The 25,873-nt window shown below is 36.0% G+C and overlaps 1 protein-coding gene across 1 annotated transcript; it reads left to right on the top strand.

The window, feature by feature from the left end:
- The first annotated feature begins 1,423 nt into the window (after window positions 1-1,423).
- On the top strand, window positions 1,424-19,584 carry LOC110372581 (uncharacterized). Its single transcript, XM_021329391.3, has 5 exons — window positions 1,424-1,902; window positions 2,354-2,453; window positions 2,629-3,707; window positions 11,930-12,109; window positions 18,926-19,584. The coding sequence occupies exons 1-5, from the start codon at window positions 1,758-1,760 to the stop codon at window positions 19,291-19,293; spliced, it is 1,872 nt and encodes a 623-aa protein (XP_021185066.3). The 5' UTR covers window positions 1,424-1,757; the 3' UTR covers window positions 19,294-19,584.
- Window positions 19,585-25,873: the final 6,289 nt, after the last annotated feature.

Below are 25,873 nucleotides of genomic sequence, written 5' to 3'. Positions count from 1 at the left end.
TTTTTAAGACTTTCAGTTGCAAGAAAACTTAATTATTCTATTTAATCAATGTTGTATGAAATTAAGCATAAACATAAAGAAACACATACAATTGCTCAACTTTGTGGTCCATTAAACCTTGCAAAAGGTACTTAGCCACAAACTCCAAGTCGAGGTAGCACCCGTCTTGTTGCCTCGTAACCAAATGAGGTTGGTTCTAAGGCTGGAAACAGTGCTCGACCGATGGTCAGCGCTAACCGTCGGTCAAGTATGAACGAGCCGAGCACAGCTACGCTGACGGTACGCGCGTGATTTGGTATGTGATTCGGTCTGGACGTAAGGTCAGCACCGACCGTCGGCTGAGCACTGTCTCCAGCCTAAAGGTCCTGAAAGTTGCGGTTAGAAAAATAGTACTTGTTTGTATATAAACGCTAGTAAATCAGCGCTAGTACAGTATATAAGTGTTTGCATACAAGTGCTAGTGCAGTCGGCTTGAAAGATAGCTGAATAATTCTTTTTCAAAACTGCTAAACACCGTGGCGCTGATAACTTATTTCTGAAATTATAATCCTTTACATTGTTAGGTACTTTTGAAAAAAATAATTTGTTCAGCTCCTTTTGACGTTGACCGTATATAAACACTTGTACAAAACCGCATGTACCTAGGCTCGTAGGCTCGTACATGAGCGCTTGTACTAACACTTACTTGCATTTGCGCGTGGATTAGGTTTATATAGAGAATTTGTGACTTCTTACCATACGCGTAGCCGTCAAATCTTTTGTAAATCTCGGTTAAGCTTTGGCAGTTTTCTTAAAACAAACGTTTTTTATGAATTTTATAAACGTTTTCTTAAGAAAATGGACCTTAATGTTGTTGTGGGAAAAAAATTGTCCTTAGGCTACTATTATAGATCTGCTGACCAACATTTTGGTGCGACGTCGTGGTAACATGTTTCTAACACATCTGTGTATGAGTTACCTACTGTTCATTTTACTTGTTACAAGGAGATCTGACGTGATGTTAGCCGACAAGCGTAACAGTTCGTCATTAGCACGTAGGTAATGATATCATTAAGTTATTACAAACAGCCTTAGTTGCACGCTAATCTATATATCTACGTATCTATCTACATTACATAAATCAAAGTTGGCTGTAATTTGTAAATCAGTTTAGGATGCTTGTTCTAAAGATGTACTAAATTAAAGTCTGTGCTGCAATTTCAAAAGAAGCACTTTTTTAGTTAGCTAGGTACTCGTTTTTTTATTTTATTTAATTAGATGTCTTTTCTCAATTGTCTATTGCCACTGATTGAATTGTCAATATATTATTAATCGATATGTAATGAATAGTGTTAAGTAATTAAAACAATGAACGGCTCGATATTTGCATTTAATTAACAATTATGTACGCTCCTATTGCGTTGAGCCGTGTAACACGTAACTCGACTGTAAGTGGCGGCATGGTGGAAATTAATATAACGGTTGCACAATATAAAATTGCGTAACTTGCAGAGAGAGTTCATTCTGGTGCCCGTCAATTTACTTCCGAATTGGCGGTCCAATCGAACCTCTTGCAATGCGGCAAAACTTGGCGGTGCACGGTGTTGCAACAATCAGAGGCGACGGCCCAAGACCATACCAGTCGCCACTTTGTGGTCGACTCGCGTGCCCGCGAACGTTGTACCTCTCACTTTCAAACTACGAACACAACTTTTAAAATTAATCATGTAAGCTCGGATTGGCGCATAGTTAAATAAGTTGTTTTTTTCTCATTAACCATGGAGTCGGAAAAGGAGGCGACTCAAGTGCGCGAAGTGTTGTTGGTGAAGCCAAATTACATGCTTATGTCCTTGCAGAGGATATTAGTGTTAACTGTAATACTAGCCGGAGTTATTGTTGTGGTGCATTATACGCCGATGCCAGGTAATTTTTGTTTTTAAGTTTTTTATCATGGACGAGTAATATTGGTAGGTATGCTAATTAAGTGTCGCAAAGTAAACAGTAGCTAGATACCTACGACATGTGTTAATGTCTAATTAAAACAAAACATATATTAATCTCTGCTTAAATTAGTTAAACCAATGTTTAAAGTTAAATTACCAGAACCTGTCGAAGGCGAGTATTATTTAAAGTTATAAGCATTAGGAAGTAACTAACGTCTGCAGACACATAAAAGATAGTGCAATCGATCACCTTTTACTAACTTCGCGGAATCGATCGAAGACGAGTTTACAAGGAAATAAACTTCAATGAATGAAGTTACTACCTACTTATTTTGCAACGCTTGATGATTATTTTGAAATACTTATCGACATACTATGTATAATTAGTTGACTGCTTATGTATTGTGTTGATTGATTACTATTGTTTACAGAGGAATATTTCGAAAATTGTGACCGAGAATGTCACGAGTTGGATTGGCCAATGATATGCCGCGTGAAACTAGTCATCGAGGTCTACAAAACGCTTAGCAAGTAAGTCATATTTTTAACAACCAAATGTAACGCAGTTTTTTATATGCAATTTATTTTAAGTTTCGCAGTTATTTGAGCGAGAAACTTTCAAAAATGCTAATTCATTGTAAAACATGTTTCACTTCTAAACATTAATCGTTTCTATTCTAAAAATATGCACTTTGTTCTATACTAGATCTTGCGGCAGTTGCACAGAGAAGGATGGGGGCGATTGTCCAGCAACATGCATATCTGCGGACGGTCGGGAGCGAGGAGTCCTGGTGGCCAACAGGGCACTGCCGGCACCCACCCTGCACGTCTGCGAGAACGACATCCTAGTCGTAGACGTGGTGCATCGAGCTCCAGCTCACGCGCTGTCTATCCACTGGCGCGGTCAACCACAGAAGGAGACTCCTTTCATGGACGGAGCTCCCATGTTGACCCAGTGCCCCCAGCCTGCCTACACAACATTCCAGTACAAATTCCGTGCGTCAGCTGTTGGCACGCACATGTATCACGCACACTCCGCTGCTGATGCCGCAGACGGTCTCGCGGGAGCCTTCGTTGTGCGCCAGTCTCCACGTCTCGACCCTCTTAAGAAATTATATGATGTGGACGCAAGTGAACACACAATCTACGTGTCAGAATGGGGCCATTCAATGGGACCCTTAGCCGGTGTCATATCGCGCATCCCGAACGCCGAATCACTACTCATAAATGGAAGAGGAAAATCATCCGAATCCCCAGACTCGCCACAGTCTTCATTCGATGTGGAATATGGAAAGCGATATAGGTTCCGTTTGGCTTACGGAGGTGGATCAAAAAGCTGTCCTATTACATTTTCAATTGATCATCATGTTCTGGAAGTGATTACTTTGGACGGGCACCCGATTCAGCCGGAACGTGTGAATTCCATTGGTTTAGGCCGAGGGGAGCGAGTTGATTTTATTTTGGAAGCTAAGAGAGCACCCGGCGAGTACAAAATCAGAGTAGCCGCTGTAAAGAGTTGCCAAGACAACTTGGAAGGTGTAGCCAATTTAGTATACGATAACAAGGAGCAAAAAGTGCTGCATAAAGATGACGACACAGTTAATGCAGAAGTGTACCGTGAGTTAACGACAGTGTCTAGTGATCGTTGTGAATCTGACAATGTGATATGTTTGAACGAGCTCCACGCATCCACCAAACTGCCAGCTGATCTCGTGGATAATCTTGACAACATAATTTATGTGCCTTTTAATTATTCGACAAGGCAAATTTCGGCGAAACGAGTCGGTGAGTATTGTAATTGTATATTGTTACAAACTTTCTTTTGTATTAAATTATCTGGTCATAAGTGGCGCGTACGAAGTTTTTTAAATCTCTTATGGTCAAGTGCGCTAACGAGTTTTAGATGGCTGAAAGTTTTGGTTCTATAGTTTGTGGCTGGCTATAGATAAATTATATAACAATTTAGTTTTTAAACACCATCGCATGGTAGCGAGTTTTAAAGCAGATCTACTGCCTAGTCTTTTCATACGAGGTGCATAATGACGTCAATGATTTTACAATGCAACTAAAATTTTCACACAGACTTTTCAACAGCTATTCAAATTATACAGGTCAATGATCTAATTAACAGTTTGATTAATTAATTGTCCGGAATTAGCAACCGTATATACCTACTTAGTTTAAATCTACTTTTTAATGCCACGATATTATTAATTTAGAAACTTTATAACAACAACAAATAGGTAGTACAGTACATTAAGTATCATGTTAAAAATAAAAATCATCTTAAGCTCGTATATATTATTTTGATGAAATTCGGTTCAGCAGTTAATCCGTGACGTGAGACGAAACAGTCACTTTCGCCTTTATAATAATTATTTGGATGGAAGTATGGATTATACTATTCCACTTTTACCACTGACCCAGTTATTACATAAATTGTAACTCGACCTCAAGAAATAATAATGTTTATTTTAGGAGATCCATTTGTCTTCATAATTTTTGTAAATATCTGTGACGTAATACTGTTTTAGCCTTTATTTTTACCTCATTGTGTAGCAAAAACTTTTTGAAGATTTCTTCATTACTTAAAACGTAGGTGTAAACACATCGAACGTTTAATTATAGTTAATTAGTTATCCAAGTTGAGATCAATAATGGATTGAGAGCTTTAGTTTTGGCAAGTAATCTGTTGAATAAATTCCTAATAGCCGTCTTAACTGCTTTTATGCCGCTAGTTATAAAACAATAGAAAAGCAATTGTGTCTCGAGTATATCAGCGATTGGGCAAAAAAATGTGCTAAAATATTCAAATATTTGATTAAAAAGTGAAAATATTCAACATCGTTATTCAATTTTATTGTAACACTGTATATTTTAGCTACTAGCTAGCTATATAGCTATTTTAAGAGATAGTTCGTTTTTGGTCGAGTGGGTTAAATAAAAAGTGTAGGAGTAAAAAGATTCCTACAATGTAGGTACGAGATTTTTTTTATTCGTTTTAGATATTTTATTTAAAGACTTACTCTTATGTAGGAACATATATTTTTTTTTTTTTTTTGGAAAAGTACTATTTATACACAGCATCTTCTTCATCGAAAGGCTGACTCTAAGAGATCGCTTTTAGCGATAAGACTCCTTCCGTCTTACCACAAAAACTTTTAAACGTCAGTTTATGCCTTGTCTAAAAAAAAACTAATTATGACGTTGACATATGGTTCATTTTGCAGCCAAAATTTTATTAGACAAGTGTAAAACAGGGTTTAAAGTTTTTTGTAGTAAGGCCCCTTGTGTCTAATAAACTTTTTTATACATATTTTTTAAATATAAATTGGTGTACATAATAAAAAAATATATCTATTTTCTGAAAAAAATGTATTGCGATTTAGCTTCAACTTATCTAACGAAACAAATAACATTGATGAGAAGAAAATTACATACTATTGACAGAGTTAAGTGTATTGGTACATACCTACTTAAAAAAAAAAGTATATTTTAAATGGTTTATCGCATGTTTACTCAGGGAACATCAACGCGTATGTTTGGTCATCCAATATACTTGTGGGTCAACCACCAAGGTCGTTTGGTTTTCATTTTCGTCGGCACTTACATGTCGAAATATAACACAGACTCGAAAGGGTTCTGATGTTCTTACTTTTATTTTCCTTATTATGACGGGGACGAAGTAAAAACATTGAAATAAATGAGCTATTTTCCATGGGCTTTGAGAGGTAGGTACACCTAAATGTAACTTTTTCTACTAAAATTCTTTCTTTTGCTGTCATTAAAGTAGGTATTAAGCGACGTAATTTTTATACATAAAAGAATCTACATTCAGATAGGTAAACTATGAAAATATAATTTTTATACATAGCACAGTGCTACACTTACTTCCGCATATGGTTCCAGTCGCGTTCTGTAGGACATAAACGGGCTACTTATCGAATAATGAAACATTTTTATCAAATGGGGAGTTTCTGATACACGCGAACTCTTCGTCTTTATAATATTAGATTATAGTTTTGTAAAGCAAAGTTAACTGACCTCTTACTGCGTTTAAAACACACTCGTCTCGTCTAGAGTTATGAGCATTTTGTGTTACATAACACTGCTTAGGCAACTCAATATGTTAGTGGGTCAGGTCACTGGTTTCAAAATATTGCATCTAATCGTAACACTTAAATTATTATTTGTTTTTAGAATATGTATTTTTTTCTTATCTGCTTCAGCTAAGCATATATAGATGTCGAGTTCTCCCGTATTTCAGAAGTCACGATAAAGTTGAGTCCCGGCTGTCATTTAACATCCTTGGCAATCGTTACGGGTAGTCAGAAGCCAGTAAGTCTGACACCAGTCTTGCCAAATGGAAGTTGCCTGGATAAATGGGTTGAGAAGGTCAGATAGGCAGTCGCTCCTTGTAAAACACTGGTACTAGCTGCGTCCGGTTAGAAACTGGAAGCTGACCCTATCATAGTTCTGAAAAGGCTCGGGAGATGATGAATTGATGATGTGTATATAATATTTTTTTATAAATAAATATTTTAGATGGTACTTAATTTGTAGGTACATAATAACCATGTAATAACCTCGTTAGTCACGCATTTCTTTCGCAAATGTAACATAAGAAAATAATTTAGTTTTATGTGATTTCAAAATTGCTTTGCATGGTTGGTAGCAATCGTTATTGTTCTACACACAAAGAATTCAAGGTAAAATGGATATACATAGCCAAGTTGATTGAGCATTTGTGTTAAGCCTTTCACCAAATCATAAGCAATCGTTTTTATTTCAAAGAACTGAAAAGAAAATTCGGTTCGCTGCAGATGTTTATACTACAAATAATTATCACTAGCTACCCCCAACGGTTTCTGGTGGGTTCCTAGTGAATAACTTCTAAGCTGTCTGTTTTCGCGTTATAAATAATGTAACTAAAACAACTTTCTTTTAGATGAAGTAATTAATCAATAGCATGCGTCATTTTTATAATAAAATATGCAAATTAGGTTTCACTAATAATAATTAACTTAACTAGTTTTGTTTGCAGTAACACCAGATAAATAAGCTCATGTGAAAATTCGTATTTGAATTGGTTCTTTCGTATTTCGAACTCGGGTCATCTGGAAGCGTATCTAATGATGGATTACTATCCATCAATCATTAAATCTGACCGACTGTCAGTCTGCTTAATGTTCCCAGTTAGTAGAAGTAAGAACTATTTGAATTTTGTGTTATTATCTATGATAGGTTTCGAATTTACAACGAGACGAACGAGATACTGGTTGAATGGACTGTCAACGCGTTTATAAAATATATTTGAAAATAGAATTATCCAAGTTTCAAAATGGTTTTAAACAAAGCAAATCGAAGTAAAGCTACCCATTCAAAGTCATTATTGACTTTCTAGTTTTCGGTTTTAAATGTTTTACAACAAAAATAAAGTAATTTTACATATAATAGCGTCATGACACGGTGTTCATGAAGAAAGTGAAGTAATCAACGGTCGTTACAGCGTGCGCGTAAACCGCAAATGATACGCCGTGAATGATTGCGTCGTCCAAGCTCACTGGATGAACGGTCTGTGTATGCGCAACCTTAGACAATCACTCACACATGCGTGTAATGTAACGTTGATTAGTGTTGACGTTTACAAGCACTTAATGCCAGCATACTTAAGACTTCTTAAGTTATGTTATACTTATACTTCAAGTAGTTTTGTTAATGTACGTCAAAAGTGTCAAATATTGTATGCTTTAAGTGCACGTTTGATTGTATATAGCAAGTAACACAATACAACAGCTGCAAAAATACTCATTTCAACAATAGGATGTTGTTTTAATTTTACAAGACTCAAATGAAAGTTACTCTTTCACTTGCGATGGTCATTTGTTTTTTTTTAGGCGTCAAATGTTTTTAGGATTCATCATTTAGGATTTAGGACACAAATATAGGCTATATAAATAAGACTTTAGTCGAAAATTGTGTATTCAGCTAAGTTTTTCCTATTTATGGTCTAGAAGTTATCGTCATCAAGTTACAAATTTTTTTAATCGATATATTGTATTGATAGTTTTGTTCGAATTTATCTAAGAGTATTTAAATAGACTGTTTTTCTTTATATGTAATTATTAATCTACCATTTTGCTATCACAATAAACTGCCGGTGGCTATAAGTGGGTCAAGTAAAATTCTATTGGATTTTTTCCATCACCTCTATTAATAATAACACGTGAGGCGATTATATAATTTGATGTCATAAAATAAAACTGAATTTTATTACACCGATCAGATATGACTAGCTTCTAACTATGCCAAGTGTATTCTGCATTTTGCGGGGCCTCCAATGATGAGAACAGCCTTACTTATAAACGTGAATTAAATAATAAGTAATACTTAATGGCTGTATAAGAAAATTCTTACTTCTAAACGTTGCTTAAGCATGTCTTAACTAATATTTAATCACTACTTAAGACTTAAAGTTAAAATGTTGCCTAGAAGATGATTAGAGATTTTTATAAGTAAGGCTGGAACTTATTTGGATGCATAATAAAATGCAATACTTCTTATTATCAACTGAGCTGCAGGCTTTAATCACCTAACAAACCTTAGTAACAGAATTATTTCTCTAACCATTACTACTGAGTAACAGTCAGGGACACTGGCTTAACGTGCCCAAGCACGGGTCACACCACCAACTTACAGACTTCGGGCTGTTTTGCGAATGTTTCTAAAAAAAACAAATACATTTTGGCCCGACTTAGGAATAAAACCGATTTTTTTATCGGCGTCAAAAATCATCAAATGACCTCTCCCGCTGTGGGTCCGTTGGCTAAAAACCGTCGTGTTTCGTCGTAGGCCATATATGTACCAGGGCCGCGGTAACTCTTTCGAACAATCCCGCAGCTCCGATAGGAATTATACCTGGGATCCTATTGACGTAGCAGTACTTCTATTGACTTGCAGTAGTAGATATCTACTATAGCATATGCTATGCATTTTAAACGTCACGGAGAGCAGACCGGCCAATACTCGGAACTTGAATATTCTAATTGACTTGTCGCTTTCTCGGAGCTCACGAGACACAGGGCTATTATGAGAGGTCACTGTCGTTAATATTAAATGGAAGCTTTCGATACTTTACTATATCATGTACTATATCTATAGACGTATAAGAAGTTTACAATGTGAAATATCGTAATTTTTCTTAGCTGCCATGAGATCTGCAAACAACATAGGTATTTTTTGTTTATTTACGCTTAGATGTAGTTTTTACTATATATTTCAGAGGTCATGTATCTCTGTATGCTAAATAAATTATTTGTCATTATTTTCTTTTTCAAGACGAGTGACGCAAACAAATGTTCTTGAACAAAAAATGTGGACGGAGATGTAGGTACTTACCTAGTAATGTTTTTTGTTATAAAAATACACACCCGTGTAGGTAAAATAACCAGTTTACCTATTTTATGAAGTTTAGTAAAATAACCTTGGTACTTTTTATATTAAAGTATTTAAGACGGAAAGCCGAACGAATATGCAATTATTTTACTGTGACTAACGTAATTTGGAACCATAGAGAAACTTTTTGCGTATCCATGTTTGGAACTAATAACAATTAAGAATGTTTGTCTGTTTTGTTTCTGTTATATTTATTTGAGGCAAATCATAAAATTTACTAAAACATAGTCATGTTATTGCAAAACAGACTTAAAAGTTTTCCAATTTCCATACGATTGTGGGGCTGCCTACAAAAATATTATTGTTACGTATGTCCTTATACCACATAACCCAAAATAGAATGAACCCAGGAAGTGGGTACGTGTGATTTCCTAAAATAATAAACGTCCGACCATTCATAATAGTCGCGTTTCCCAAACGCGTTTCCATGGTTACCTTGTTCATGTAATTTTTAGAAACACGTAGGAAGTTCACACGAGCATCGGTTCAATAGATTTATCGTAAAAGGTGATTGCCCGTGAATAATAGACAAAAAAATATGCGATGAATATATTGTTCATTCTACACTTTATTATATAACGTGGTATTTAAAAGTATCGGCTTTAGTGCTAGGTTTAGTCCATGAACTTTCTTCGGGACGGTAGTTTAAACCTAGTACTAAAGCTGGTACTTCTTTTAAAACCATGTTTTGTAGGTGTTTATAAGTTTTAAGTTTTTGGACAAAAAGATCACAAACATACGTTTATAGTCTCTATATTTTGAAGACTATGATGCAATAGGACTTTTTTATCCGCTTTTTGGAAATTCCACATGATGTAAAGCAGACAGATAAATGTTTTTGAGCTATATGCAATAATTGTTCATCCTCATCCTCCGAGCCTTTTTCCCAATCATGTTGGGGTCGGCTTCCAGTCTAACCGGATTCAGCTGAGTACCAGTGCTTTACAAGAAGCGACTGCCTATCTGACTTTCTCAACCCAGTTACCCGGGCAACCCGATACCCCTTGGTTAGACTGGTGTCAGACTTACTGGCTTCTGACTACCCGTAACGACTGCCAAGGATGTTCAATGACAGCCCGGACCTACAGTTTAACGTGCCATCCGAAACACAGCCAATGGTGTCTAAGATATACTTAGAAAGTACATACAAACTTAGAAAAGTTGCATTGGTACTTGCCTGACCTGGGATCGAACCCGCGCCCTCATATTTGAGAGGTTGGTCCTTTACCCACTAGGCCACCACGCCTTTTTTGTGTGCAATATGTAATTGTTCACGTGTGTTAATTAAAACCGTCGCTCATTGTTACTCGGTTGCATAATTGTATGGTTGTGGAATCACCCTGATACTGCATCATTTATAATTGTTGTTGTGGAAATAATTCGCTGTGGAAACAAATATCATTTTGTAGTTGTAGTTGGTTATCAGTTTGTAGTTGGATTATTTTTGTTTTGAGTATTCTTAATTTAAAGCAAATTAAGTTGTTGTATTTTGCAGCCAATATTTTAAATGCTTTTAATTTATAGTAAGTAGCTTATTTAGGTTCAGACTGCAGAACTTCTTTAAAGTGCATTGTGTTTTCTGTGCTCCTTACATCACAAACGCATGACAGCTCTAATCTCATTCGTATGTCTTTACCCAAATAATTTTGCACCTCCCAGCCGTTTGTTCGTACATTTTAACTAGCGTGAAGTTACCATTTCCTCCGAATGGCATAGCTGACTAGTACATCAAGTACACGAAGTCGCCAAATAATTTCGATAACTCCTAAACTGATTAACGTTCAATCCTTCTCCGAGTGAGAGGAGGCCTGTGCCCAGCAGTGGGACGATAAAAAGGCTGTAACAGTAACAGTAACTCCTAGACTGTAACTGTATAATCAAAAGGAATGCAAAATACTTCCCAAATCAAAACCACAGTCAGACTACAGGACGGAATAGAACCGATATCCCGCAGTCGGCGTATTGTGGTCACAATTTCAGCTCCCTTACAATGATCATACCAAATGACATGGGAGCCAATTTCCGTAGCCTCCAATTACTTCGATTGTGATGTATTGGGAACCAGCCTTGTTGGTTTAATTGAGATTATTACGTATATACGATTTTTCACGAAATTTTCTTTATACATTGTTTTGGCTCTTATATAAATGGATATTTTTATACCAACGTATTATTTTGTTAAAAAGTTACCGATTTTTTGCATGAAAACACAAGATTTATGAATATTTGTAAACTTTTGTGTATATTAAAATATTTTCCCATTCATTTCACAAATAAATACCTATAGTTTTATTTTTAATTCAACGCACATTGTAAGCGTAGCTTAAAAGGTTTCTGCTTTTAATAAAAAAACAGACTGTTCTGAAATAAAGACCTTTCAATATTGTAACAAGATACATGCGATTGACCTTCAGAGATTTTCGCATAAAATGTACCTGATTTTCGTTACTCTTCGAAGTATTCTGTACTGCCAAACAAATTATAAAACATATCCCAAAAATTTAAGACACTTTTTACTCGATAAACCTTCACCTTCACCTGCCTTGTTCCAGAGAGTTGGGGCCAAACAGACGGGCATCGCTTCACATACCCAGCATCACCGCTGCTGACCCAGGGTGATGATGTGGGAGCCAACGCCTTCTGTCCCAAGGAGCCGGGCCATGGAGACGAGTGTGTGCATGTCAAGAATGTACCTCTAGGGTCTACTGTGGAACTGGTTATGTTTGATCAAGGTAATTTATTTTAATAGCTATTCTTCTTATTAAGTTGTTTATATATAAGTAACACGATTTCACACCAGCGGATTTTCGAGAGCCAAAAACCTGTCAAATGATTTCAGGTTCATCGTTGAATTGTCGATTATTTTGTCTTCTTCCCTTACGATCCGCTCGGAGAAAATAGGCGAAAAATCTACTAGTTATGGTGAAGTAAAATGCTTCTGAGGTAGGGAGAATGATTTCGACACAGTGTACAGTAGTAGACAGCCATCCATATTAGTCTGTTCTAATAAGTCCCAACCATTTTGGACATCAGCAGCCTACCCAATATGCCATTATTGAATTATAAGGTAAATGGCTGCATTGGATAACAGTTTGTACTCTCCCAGTTTAATGGAACATGATTTATTAGTGATATTGCCAACGTTGGAAACTGTATTGATGCAAAAGTAGCTATTAGGTACTAAAAATGTGTTCACAGCCTGATTTAGCCTTTTATCAGTGAAATTAATATTAATAGCAGAAAACACGCTTTCTATTCAGATATGTTTTGCTTTCAAGTTACCCATTTAATAGATAACAAACTAGACCACTACATTATTTTGCGACCATTTTGGGCATTTCCACAAAGGTTTATCTGAAATCACTTATTCAAATTGCAATTGAGAACTTGCTTTAAAGATTCTATGTAATCTTAAGTAATGTAACAAGAGTGAATAGTTAGATTACATTACCTACTGCTACGCATTTATGTCAGGGTAATTTTATGACATAACACTTTGCTGTTATTTATAAGGTGGTCCTTAGACCGCACAATATAATTGCTCACTATTGCAGTATTGTGCAAAATTTACGTATAGTTTTAATAATAAAGATTACGCAATGATTTTTAACGAACAATATTTTATTAGCATACTTTAAAAAAAAAGGTTGGTAAGGACTAACCTGTCAAAAACGACAACCAGTGTCACCTAGGGGTGGCCCAGGTAACTGGTTAGAGGAAGCCAGATAGGCAGTCACTCCTTGTAAAGCACTAGTACTCAGCTGGGTCCGGTTAGACTGGAAGCCGACCCCAATATAGTTAGATACGTATGGTTTTTATCGTAATATTGAGCAATTATCTATATTGGCTAATTATATTGAATCTATGTAGGGAGCACCTCAAACCACAGCACGATTATCTATGGCTTGCAGTCGAACAACTATGGTTACAGCAAAAACACATAGAAGCCATGTTTGAAACGACTGGCGCGTTAAAAGCTAGAATTGCAACCAGACATTTTATACTGCTACATTAAAGTTTAACGTTTCAACTTAATTGTATAACATCGTGGTAAGGAAATGGTCGGCAAATAAGCTTGTGAAAGTTTTTATGGCTTTTAGGCTTTACATTTAATTTGTTTGTAGTGTTTCTTTATCGACTGTAACTGCTAAGCTGGTTGATATCTACTCGTTACATGAACTATCTGTACTTTCATAAAGTGTCGATCTAAATAAGAAATACTTTCCTTAAACCTAAAGGGACGCCAGGTTATACCTAGTAGTTGCAAAGTTAGTGATTCTTTTCTATCCAATTTTGAGACAGCCAATGTCGTTTTGATAACCATGTATGGTCAACTGCGACCTCGTCTGTGTTATTTTGCCATAAGTATATATGCCAATGCCAGAACATTTTTTGGATATATATTATATATGTTAGGTATATTTTATATAATTTTGAAGTTTTCATACAACATATGTAGATAAATAGAAAGTGATGTAAAAGAAGTGCCAATTCTGATAATATTCCAATACCACGTTATGAAAATAACATTAGGCACAAGAAATTGCCTAAGAAAAATTACCTTCAAAGATTTGCGCTGAAAAAGGTTCCGAAGGTATTGTTAAATAAATCATACACAATTTCTGGTAATAACGTCTTTAATATTTTATCAAAGCCTAGAATGACAGTGGTTATATCTGTAGGTTGCTATTTATTTGATTTATTTTCTAACCGACGTGCGACACATGAGCGTTTCGATAACAATCGAAACTCGTATCTCAATCCGATTCGATATGTTTGCAGCTCGATTGAAAGCTATCAGTACTCTGAATAGAATATAGGAAATAGTTTTTATTTGAACGAAAAACCTTACTCAGTATTTGCAGACAAATGTTCTTTGAAGTCTCAGTATGATAAGACAGTCAGAAACGCGGAAGGTTGCAAGCTTTCCGCACTAATCTTCTAAGCCCATAATTACGAGACCAACGGATTTACGTAGTTATAAGCCTTACGTACATATTTCAAAGAGTACATAAGGTACACACTTAGTTTCCTTATTAGGCAGTTTGTGTCTAAAGTTTCCACTTTCCATCACCGAAAGTTAGAAACGGTACTTGTGTTAAGTTTGCTTAAACGTCAATATTAACCTTAACATAATACCGCTTATGGTAATTATGTAAGTAAGGCTTAAGTGAAGGAACAAAGATTGGCAAATAGTTTGAGTGTTGAAAATCGTTTGTCGAAACATTACGGCCTTATTTATAGTCCTTGGCAAATGTTTTAACCTATTCATTGAAGGCGTAATTTTTATGTTTTTAAAATGAAACAAGCCCAGGGGTTAAATATGGTACTATGACATTTGCGCTTGTGGTCGCCCTTTGAAAGCTGGTCATTTATTTTACTGAAACTTTCAACCAAGTACAAGTACATAATATTTATTATGCAACTATCCAATGAAAACTATGGCGATTGAAATTGTCAGATGTTTCCTATCATACTTTGGATTGAGGTTCTTTATGATATTGTATTTTATAGTGCAAAATATTCTTAGGTAAGATTGTATATACCTCAGTATAGGTGGGTAATAGCTAGTTTAGACCGAGCTATCTTACACGACTATAATTTATCAAATCATTCAAATTAGGATCAACTGACACACCATTTGAAGTTAAACTTTAGGACACGACAATAAGACTCACTTTATTTTATTATGTTGAAAAAATAAATTACGTACCTAGCACGAGCCAGCCTGATGGCAGCCTAACCTGACCTAATAAGCATTGCATGAGTTTCGATATGCAGCCGATGTGTGTAACACAAGTACCAGAGTCATTTATCATGGTGATTTATGGTGTAGCGAGTTTTATTGTAATCAGAATACGGAAAATTCAAGTAAAATGGAGCTTAAAATAAAGAGTCTTTAATGACAAGTATAAAGTTTGATATAAAAGATGAATATTCTGCACATTTTAAAATATGATCAATACTTACGCTATCCGTTACGAGCCGCCAAGCTTTCTGAATAAAATTGAATGAGTGAGTAAAAACAGAATGCTCTATAATATTAATCCTCAACTGTACTTAGCGAATACTCAGACTAAATTACATAAGTAATAATATTGTCTTTACAACTGTCTGGTTCTACTATCGCACAGGTGTGATGTTTTGATCGCAAACAAAATAATAGCCGAGCTAAACAATTGCTTGCGCAATTCTATCTAGTTTTCCCAGCAAACGTAACAGAATATTGTAAATGAAGTTGCAACTTCTGAATAGGAAACCTAACAGTCAGTCTAGCAATATCAATCACGGTAAGAGAATATCTTAGAGTAAGCGTACACTAAAAACTTTTCGTCGGCCGATAGTTAGTTGGAGTTCATAAATCTGTATGAAGATGAATGGAAGTACGCAAGTAACAATGCTCAGGTATATAGCTGGTATCAGACCGACAAAAACATTGATTGAATTAAGTAAAAAAAAAGTTTTTCCTACCATCGGGCACCCGTCGGCCGACTGTTTAGTCTGCGGTGTGGGTTATTACTCTAGGAGAATATCTTAATCAATCATTCAACAATTTTGTTTTCAAGTAAAACCGGGCACCAATTTACGGCACGGGTCGGCAAGGTATTTATCGGAGTCGAATCTTTACTAAGTAATATTATAAATTCGAAAGTGAATTCGTTGTTAGTTTATTTTGTTACGCTTTCACGTGAAACGGCTGAAATGAATTTAGGACTTATGGAAATTGGTAGCCCTGGCTAAGAAGATAGGATACTTTTCATAAGGGTACAGGATAAGTTCTCGGAGGACCCTTTTAAAGTCCTTTGTTTAATACATATAAATATCTTAAAAGTGCTAAAACTTATGAAGAAATTCAACTTTTGAGTCGTCTAAAAATCCTGCCTTGCTATCAATAGACGCCGGGTCTACGTTGGTTAATTTCCAATACAATATATAATGCCTTCAGAGAGGTAGGTTTACAAAGAGAATTAGTAATGATGATTGTAAGGCTAGACTTTCTCGATTTAATTGAGCGTTATTATGTTACGCTATAAAATTGTTTGAACTTATCTAATAGCTGTTATTACTGCAGAGGAAAATATTACGTGCAAATTGTGTTGGTTATAATCTAGCGTTTTTCCTGGATTTACTAGAATATATTTAGTCCTCTTAACGAATGTTATATCCATAAAATGAAATATGGGTAGCTCATTGATCTTAACCCGGCCTACGAATTGGTATAACTTATAGGGACCGGCTACGGAAGTGACAATTTTTTATATCAAAACCTAATGCTTACTCTTTTTACATAGAACAATATTTAAATAGTTGTCCGGCCAGGCACAAAACAACGAATAAAACCGATGGACAAAAAAGTATTTAACTACCCTAATGTAACTAACTCGGCTTGATTCTGACTTCCATGACTGCTCATAATATAAAGTCTCTTCTAAACGTGTAAACAATTTGTTTATATAAAAGTCAGTCATTCAGTCACTAGTTTCGCAACTGTGAAAAGTGCCCTAGTTTTTCTACTTACTTCACTTTTTTGCGGTTGGTTTTGCATGGTATATTTAGTTTCGGGCCAAAGTAACTGTTGTTAGTAGTAGCCGTGGTATTTATCTGTTATGTAAAGAGCCTACTTTGCTACCATGAGCTGTAATTATAGGGTTTTCTGTAAAATGAACCAGCCTTATAGTGGTATTCGTTTGAACTTCATAACAATACCTCATGCTATGGAAAAAAACATGAATACTTGCAATTAATTGGACTTTTATAAATAAAACAAGCTACAGCAATTTTAATAAAACACACAACAACAACAATAAATTGCAAACATCATTCACAAGTTTAAGGGTTTTTTTTGTAGTTAAAGAAATAGCGTGAAAAAATGCATATTTTTAAATCAGTCTTGTCTCACTAATTCACAGAAACACATTGACGGAAAAGCCATTCCACATCGCCAGCTTATATTTAACTGTCTTTTATATCTCGTCGGGGACATCATTTAGCTAGTTAACTCGTATAATTATTTAAACCATACCGGACATAAAGTTAACCGAATGGGCGAGGTCGGCTCAGCGTAATCTAATTAAATATCCAAGATGTCACGTTTCACTGAATTCATTAACCTAATTAAGATTTTTAATTGTGTTTATTATAGAACAGTTTCGTTTACTGGTGGAAGACTAGAAGATACCTTAGTAACAACACGAGTAAATAGACAGAATGTTTATTGCAGTTGTTTCTTGGTTGGTGTTGGGTTGCCCGGGTAACTGGGTTGAGGAGGTCAGATAGGCAGTCGCTCCTTGTAAAACACTGGTACTCATCTACATTCTGTGAAATGTGCTAGGCTGATGTGAAGTTTGTCTAATCTGAGCAAGCCTTTCCAGAAGGGAAGTTCCTACAGCCACGATTTGTTTGGTTTACAGATGAAATTACTTTTCATGAAACTCAAACATTTCGGTTGAAAGTTTGAAGTCGTTACGGTTAGACAAATGTCTATCTAAAAACTGCTAACTCTGTTACCTAGTTAGTTAGGTGCTCAGCTGGATGCTGACCTCAACTAACTGCCGTTCCCAATATTTTATCTATATATTGTTTTGCTTACTAGAGATAGGAATTAGATATTGCTTGTATGGGGCTACTGACAAAATTAAGCTATGTAAGCGATTCAGCAAATAAATACCTTTCTGGAACGGCCGTCAGTAGGAAGAAAACTTTACAGCGGAATACTTTGTTAGAATAAGCATTACTTCTTTCTAGCTTCAAAATAACAACCACAAAAGACGTGAAATATTTATTTATACATTTGTTCGTATTTCGTTGGAGTCTATACAAACGTGTGAACCAGGGCGGCTTTGATTTATTCACAGCCGTCTGGGAAACGACTGTTAAAATCACAAAGACATGTGTCTCGAACAAGACACGAAATGTTCAAATAATATGAAAGGCGTATTTTAGTGGTTCTTTGCATTATTAATTAGAAGAACATCCAATTGTCAGCTTTCATTTATTCCATGTACTTACATTGTATATTAAACTCTTTATATCAATGGAAAACAAGTGAAGAACGATTTACTTACCTACATTTAAAATGTTTTTAGGCCAAGCTTCGTAGAATCTTCTAGGTTAACTTTATGCAAACTATATTGTGATGTAATGTTGATTGTAGTTTAATTATAGCAATACGCATTATATAAGTTGAATAATATTAGTGAACAACTAGCACACTGGAAATATTGAATACACGAAAACATGAATATTTGACTAAGAAAATATCTGATTAAGACATTTGGTTATCTTAAGTAGATACATAACATAATATTATTGATAGAAGCATCAATCAATAATAAGTAGAGAAAGTTTAGAATTAGTCGTAATAGCACTCACAAGTAAAAGTAAAGGGCATAACCACTTTATGTTCATTGTAAACGTCAATCACATATATTGCTCATAATTATGTTCAGCATAGAATGCCAATTAACTGTTAATGCATTTACTCTCTTCCTACGTTCACCAATATCGGTTAATATACACGGATTATAAAGTTTCCCTTTTCATTGCAGGTGGAGAATCCGACCACATATTCCACCTTCACGGCTACAGCTTCTACGTGGTCGGCATGCGGGAACTCAGCAGGAGTTACGACAGAGATACCATCAAGAAGATGAACGAAGAAGGCACATTATTCGACAAGAACCTTGTCGACCCAGTACGAAAAGACACCATAGTAGTGCCGAAGTACGGAGCAGTCGCACTACGTTTTAAGGCTGATAACCCTGGCTTCTGGATGATGAGAGACGAAAGATCCTCTCACTGGACCAGAGGCCTAGACTTTATTCTCAAAGTAGGCGAACAAAGTGATTTCGTTCAAGCGCCCCCCGACTTCCCTAAATGCGGGTCCTATGTCGGCCCCGAATATTTTCTCATATGAGTCCGACCGTACGGTCGATCCTATAGTTACCTTTAGTTTTATTGCTCAATCTATTTATTTGATTTGTGATATGTTTGTTTAGGTTATTCATTACTTACAGCGCAATTGGTTTTTTATTGAAGGATAAATAAATATTAAGTTTGGGTCGAGTAGTAGGATAGAAATCTTGTTGCTCTGTAACACTTTTTAATATCGTGTTCTAAATTATTATAAGCTGTGAATGATAGAACCTGTACCGACTTATATTAAACAGTTATTTTAGCAGTGTAAATAAATGTAATTTTTAAGTTACACGTGTTTTATTCTCCGGGGAAATAAGTAGGTACGGCTGACATTTGGTGCGTTTAATATCGATAAATCTTCCGTCGGCGTTCGCGACTGGCGGCCGCGAATTTAGGTGAGTAGACGGTGTAAAAACGAGAGATTTTTACTTCGAGTGCCCAAATAGTGAAAGTGTATGTAATTGTGGACCAAGAGGCTACAGCAAGTGACTGCGAGGCACCGTCGCTCTCTTAAGAGTAGCCGCACACTTCAGACTAAACAGTGGGCCGACAGTTGAACTGATAGTTTTTTTATTTATAAATCTTGATTCCAATCAAAGTTTTCACTCAGTTTGATACTGGCTAAATACATGACCTTTGCAATGTACGTAATACCATTCATCTTTATATTGGCTTATGAGCTTAACCAAACTATCGGCCGACTTAAAGTTTGCAGTGTGACTCTTAAGACTTTTATTATTATTTTGATGGAAATTTCACGTCTCATGCAAAAACAGTGAGCGGAAATGTTGCAAGGTGGAAATAATAAGTACAATTATGTGGTTGCGTTGTGTATGACGTGTTGTGGATGAGAGTGCAAGTTTTTTGTTCACGACCAATTTATGTATGGCAGCTGATTTTGATGGCTGAGGTTTGGGAAAGCAGATGTTTTCGCTGACGGTAATTAATATTTTATTTTGTAGATATGTGCATTTGATTGACGATATTATTAATAATTTTCAGATCGAGCTATTCTATTCTATTTCATCTATTAGAGCCTTTTATTTATATTTCCAATTAGAAAGAAAATAAATATCAGACGATTAAAATAAATAGATACTTTAGTTATTTATATTTGAAGAAACAATATTCAAAGGTTTCATTAAATATTAATAGCACAATATTATTGTACAAGTCTAGATAATACAATAGATATCAGAACCTTTTTGTTTTATTTTATTTTTCATCTTCTGAAGTGGAATTTAAACGTATAATACAGCGGCGACCGCAATAGATTAAACGAGAAAATACAAATTGAAAATTTTCTATTTCGTGTACAATACTCTGATGTTCAGAGACTCAGAGCAATTAACAAACTGGATACGCCTTTGCCTTGTCTTACCTTCTGATAAAAGTATTAGACCGCCAGTGGTATTGAACTGTACACGTCTGCATCGACTTTATGCTGACGTATGAGTATGTGATTAAAATGCATTAGTGAACTATTTATTACTACAACTTGCGCAGCTTGTTAGAGACACTCCAATGGTCCACTCGAGGAGCGGGACAGAGACAGCGGGAGTAATTCTAGGACCAGGGACAATCCTACAAACACTCCTACACACGTTAACTTGACACCACTAACGAGCTGGCCAGGCTATACCTATACGTGTCATTGCGTTCTCTTGTCCCCCGAGTGTGAATTGAGAGATTTTTTTGCATAGAGATTTGCGCTCTTGGCATATCCAGTTGGTTAAACATTCCAAGTTCACTTGGCGATGTTTTGAAATTCTCTTTTTATCACTTTTGTTGGGAGATGCAAAGAGTATGAAATTACTTTGAACATTGTGTGTATAGTGAAATTGAATGCTGCACTTGTCTTCTTATTCATCATTATTTATTCTTGACGGTATAAGGTAATTTATTTGCTAGTCTTATTTATTTATTTGTAAACTGAATGAATATGAAGGTATTTATTTCTTGAATTTAGAATTTATTCCAGCTTTGACAACCTAATTACTGTGTCTTCCATTCTTCTTCGTTCAAGCACCCCTCTAATTAATTATAAGTAAAACTTTACAAAGTTAACAACAAGTGTTTACGTAGGTACTTGAATGTTTGCTTGTGTTTAATTTACGCAAAAACTATTGAACGGGAATTTTTACCGAATGCGTGAAGTGGTTTCCTCAAGCTGACGGATAAAGCAAAATGGTAAAAAGGCTAAACATTCAATAATGTTAAAATCCACCGACCCTTATTCACACTGCCTCTGTAACAATCAAATCTATACATATAATAAATCTGTAGAAAGTGATTGTTTGTTCGGGATTCACGTAAAATCTACGAATTTAATGCAGACTTTGCTTATATACAAAAGTTCTACGTAACTTGGGGTATTACTTAGGCTTTGTTTCATCGAAATCGGTTCACTCTATCAAAAGATATGATTAATTTAGTGAATTCAAGATGTAAAATATTACGACACGCAATCTGTTTGACAAAACAGTACAGGTTAAAGTAGCTCCATCTGTGGTAAATAAAATACATCAAGAAGCGAGGTGGTAAATAACAATGAATTACCATTTACATTCTTTATATACTATTATTTCAATAGATGGAGTTGTGTATTTTCCGTAATTCACCATATTTTAACACGTAGTGTAATTTTTCGATAGACATTTCAATAGTGTTTGTCAGTTTGCCGTGCCACATCAAAATCCAACTATAATTATTACCTTGATGAAAGGAAAATTAATAGATCTCAGCCAAATTTAAAACGGTGCCATCTAAATTATTTTTTGAACATTATGTCAAAAATGATGACTTTAGTGGAACAATTAATTATAATTTAAAGTTACAGATGGAGTTCATATCAGGATTTTTTCATAAATATAGTTTAGCTTATCTTCCACTAATGTGGTGGCCTTAAACAAATTACTTTGAGTGAGTAGTATTATTTTTTCTGATGAAAATATGAAAACTTAATCCTAGAAGAAATCAGGATCTATCTCTCGCAAGCGCTGCTAAGCGTGAGATAATGTAGGCTTCTGTAGCTTTAAAAACCAGCCCAGATACAAAGTGCAGATAAGAAATGGGAGCTGCCTTATCGCGTCTGAAAACGTACAAAATACGCGTCGCATACCAGAGACATGCTTACTTTCAACTTCCGATCGCAATTAATACACTGTTCACGATTACGAACAGTCTCAGTTAGACCCGAGCCAAGTCTAAAAAAACACCTTTTATATAAAACTACGTTTGATATCATTCAATTACAAAGACAGAATTGTTCTCTGTTGCAAATCCTATCCACCTATATCCTATCCTAATCCAGAATGCATTGCAGGCGTGCATTGCACAAAAACCAATGGTATCCTATTCGAGAAGTCAAAAGAGTTGACCTGCCAACGTCAGCTTCTGCGCTAAGCAAGTGTTCTTAATAGTACCATCAGAATTACATTCATCGTTGAATGAGGTGAATAAATTTTCAGAAACCACAATAACAGTAGGAGCCAAAGCGTATTATCGCTTCATAGAGCTCTGATTGGCCCCAGGTGACCAAGTCAGGTCTAATTTGTTCGTTCATCAGATCTTTGAAAGTGTTTCGGTGGATACTTACTGTCGTCCTGTTTACGTGTGACACAAAATATGGTATATAAACGTCCTCCGCAAGAGCGAAATTTTCCCAGTGTGCGGTAGTGACGCACAGTATACAACACTTATGTTTCTTTTGATTTGCTGGCTCCACCAAGAAATGACGAATTGCGAGCGTACATTTTGAAAATCTTGGCAAAACTGCAGGTTTCAAGTACGAACACATGAAGTGGACTCTCTCAGATACGTACATTTTGCCTATTCGTGAACTAATGCAAACATTTCGGTGGAGTCCCGGCTTAGGCCACCACATTAGGCGTGCGCGATCCTCGGGCGTGTGAGTAGCGCGGGCGCCGCGCGTGCGTCGCGAGCGCGTTGCGTGAGCGTCGCGTTTTGCTGCCCTGCGGCATTTGTAGCGCGCTCGCGGCGCGCACGCGCCGCTCTCCTTGACGTTTAACTGCTAAGGCGTTTAGCGGGCGGCGGGGATAGCGGGCGAAGGGGTAAGAACGCAACTCGAGCGCCGCGTGCTCGCCTCGAGCGCGTCGCTTGCACTCTTCACACATGCCGCAGGGCAGCAAAACGAGATGTTCACGCAGCGCCCTCGCGACGCCCGCGCTACTCACACGCCCGAGGATCGCGCACGCCTAATGTGGGGTCAGCCTTACCATAGTGAGTAAGTGAAACTATCCTACCCTATGCGCCTGCTGATGATGATGACTCATTTCATCATCCATCCAGCTATTCCCCAACTATGTTGGTGTTGGCTTCCAGTCGCCGAATCTGTTCGAGTACCAATATTTTGCTTGGAGCGACTACCTATCTGATCTCTTCAATCCAGTCACATTACAAGACATTATCCATGGTAAGACTGACAGACTTTCTGGCTTCTGATTAGTCACAGCAGCTGCAGAAAATGTACAAATGACAGCTTTGTCAGACTCAAAGCATATAGACATAGATTATAGCTGTTTCCTGTGAAAATTACTTACGCACTATACGTAATAACGATTCTATATTGCCCACGCAGACGAAGTTGCGGGCAACAGCTAGTCTATTCACAAATCATCGCATTGTTCAGAATCCGTCGACAGCTATCGTATAGCATCGGCCAGCATCGGCCATCATCGGCCAGTGTCGGCCACCATCGGCCATCACCGGCCAGCATCGGCCCGCTAATTGTCAATTACCAACAGCCTGTAATTAATGCACGTCTGATTTAACAGCCTGTTTAGTTAACTCGATCCAATTATATTAGTTTAACCGATTTGCGAAATTGCAACCTTGTTTGTTTGTCCGCCTTTGTGTGAATGATAACGTTGAGTTGTTCAGTGAATTGCAGATATTATAGAGGTGTCTACTGGTCTGATAATACTACATGCTGTTGGTACATTTTTACGTGAATAAATTAATTTCTCAAAAATTCTGGCTTGATAAAATACCTACACGTGATTCAGTAAAGTTCTATATCATAACTAAAGATGTCTTTCACTATTAAAAAATTTTAATAGCTGAACAAAAGAAACTAAGAAACTATACCCTTGTTATAGGCATTTATACAACAAATTTTGTGTTCTGAGGCATAAATAAAACTAAAATAATCAAAAAAGTAAAACAATCAAATCTATTTAATAAATTATGCGTGTATTACAAAATGAACTTAACATAAGTAGTGCATGATTAATACTTTAGGTTCATCATCAGCCTAGTTATTTTCCTAGTAACCTGGGCAACCCGATACCGATACTTAAAGTTAATTTCCGTATAATTTTCACATAGTGTTGCATTCTTCCGACATTAGGAAAACCAGTTGGATAACCGGCAATACTGTCACCCAGATACATGTGCATTTTTGTGTCATGTATTATTACTAAATACTTACTGCGTGTGGCAAATACAGATGGTACGAGTATATGTCAAAAAACTTTTGTCTTTGTTTTCTTTTACTCCAATTCTACAATCTGGCAATCAAGTAAAGATGTCCAATAAAATATAATGGATTATATTTAATTATATTTCTATTGAATCAACTGTGAAGTGAAATAATAGTAATATACGGGATTTGAAAAGGAACTTTACTTTTGTTGTAATTAAGTTATTAATGTTAAAAAATATAATTAAAGAACTATAATTAGAGAAATTAAGTTCTAGAAAAGATAATGAAACTAAAAATAAGTTTGTTGGTAATTAATGTCTTTAGAAAGCGTATTTTGGTCTGAAATATTATTATAAATATAACGTATTAAGATTATAACGAAAATTATAAAGTTATATTTGGTTTAGATTATTATTTCTTTTTTAAAAAGCTAATTAAGCAGAATATTCGAGTAAAAAATGATTATTAACTAAACGACATTGAACACAATTTTTAATTTATATAAGATTTAAAATCTGGTTTCAAACTCAGACTCAACAGAATGCGTTTAAAGATTTTTTGAATATCAAAGAAAATTATGACTTCAAAACAGTAATCTCGTATTTGCATTTTTCGAACACAGACGCTTTATTTATTTCTTTGATTTCATATGTGTAAAATTCTCTATTCTTTTATGACACGACTTATTAGAGTATCCGCACACTACAACTTTTAGTCGGCCAACAGTTTTTTCGTTCACAAAAAATAAGTATAGAAATAGGTCTATATCGATATATAGGTAGTATCAGGGTTTTGGTCGGTATACCTGAAAACTTTGATTAAATTCTAAGGCGGCCAACCGTCCCGCATTCTGCGGGACCGTCCCGCAATGCTTGACGATATCCCGTTTTGAAATTATTAGTAAAATAGTCCCGCAAAACGTTGTATGCGTCCCGCATGTCCCGCATCCCTATTTTTCTACCACGCTTCTACACAACACCCACCTGCGCGCACGCTCAACGGTGCAGGAACACAGATTACCTATAATATAATCTCGTTCTCTTTATTTCTACTGAACTCGTGAGGCCTAATGATTTTGAAAATAAGACATTAGTGCACGCTGTGACAAGATATTGATAGGTTAAATTATAGC

Source organism: Helicoverpa armigera, chromosome 9 (assembly GCF_030705265.1).
Source record: "Helicoverpa armigera isolate CAAS_96S chromosome 9, ASM3070526v1, whole genome shotgun sequence".
In the NCBI taxonomy this organism is placed as follows: Eukaryota; Metazoa; Arthropoda; class Insecta; order Lepidoptera; family Noctuidae; genus Helicoverpa; species Helicoverpa armigera.
The sequence above is the reverse complement of the archived record's forward strand: the minus strand, read 5'-3'. Positions and strand labels throughout refer to the sequence as shown.

Bases quoted from the DNA above. Each gene is read 5' to 3' on its own strand.
- LOC110372581 (XM_021329391.3), top strand. From the start codon at position 1,758: ATGGAGTCGGAAAAGGAGGCGACTCAAGTGCGCGAAGTGTTGTTGGTG. The intron at 1,903-2,353 runs GTAATTTTTGTT...TATTGTTTACAG, and splicing joins GCATTATACGCCGATGCCAG to AGGAATATTTCGAAAATTGT. The intron at 12,110-18,925 runs GTAATTTATTTT...TTTTCATTGCAG, and splicing joins ACTGGTTATGTTTGATCAAG to GTGGAGAATCCGACCACATA.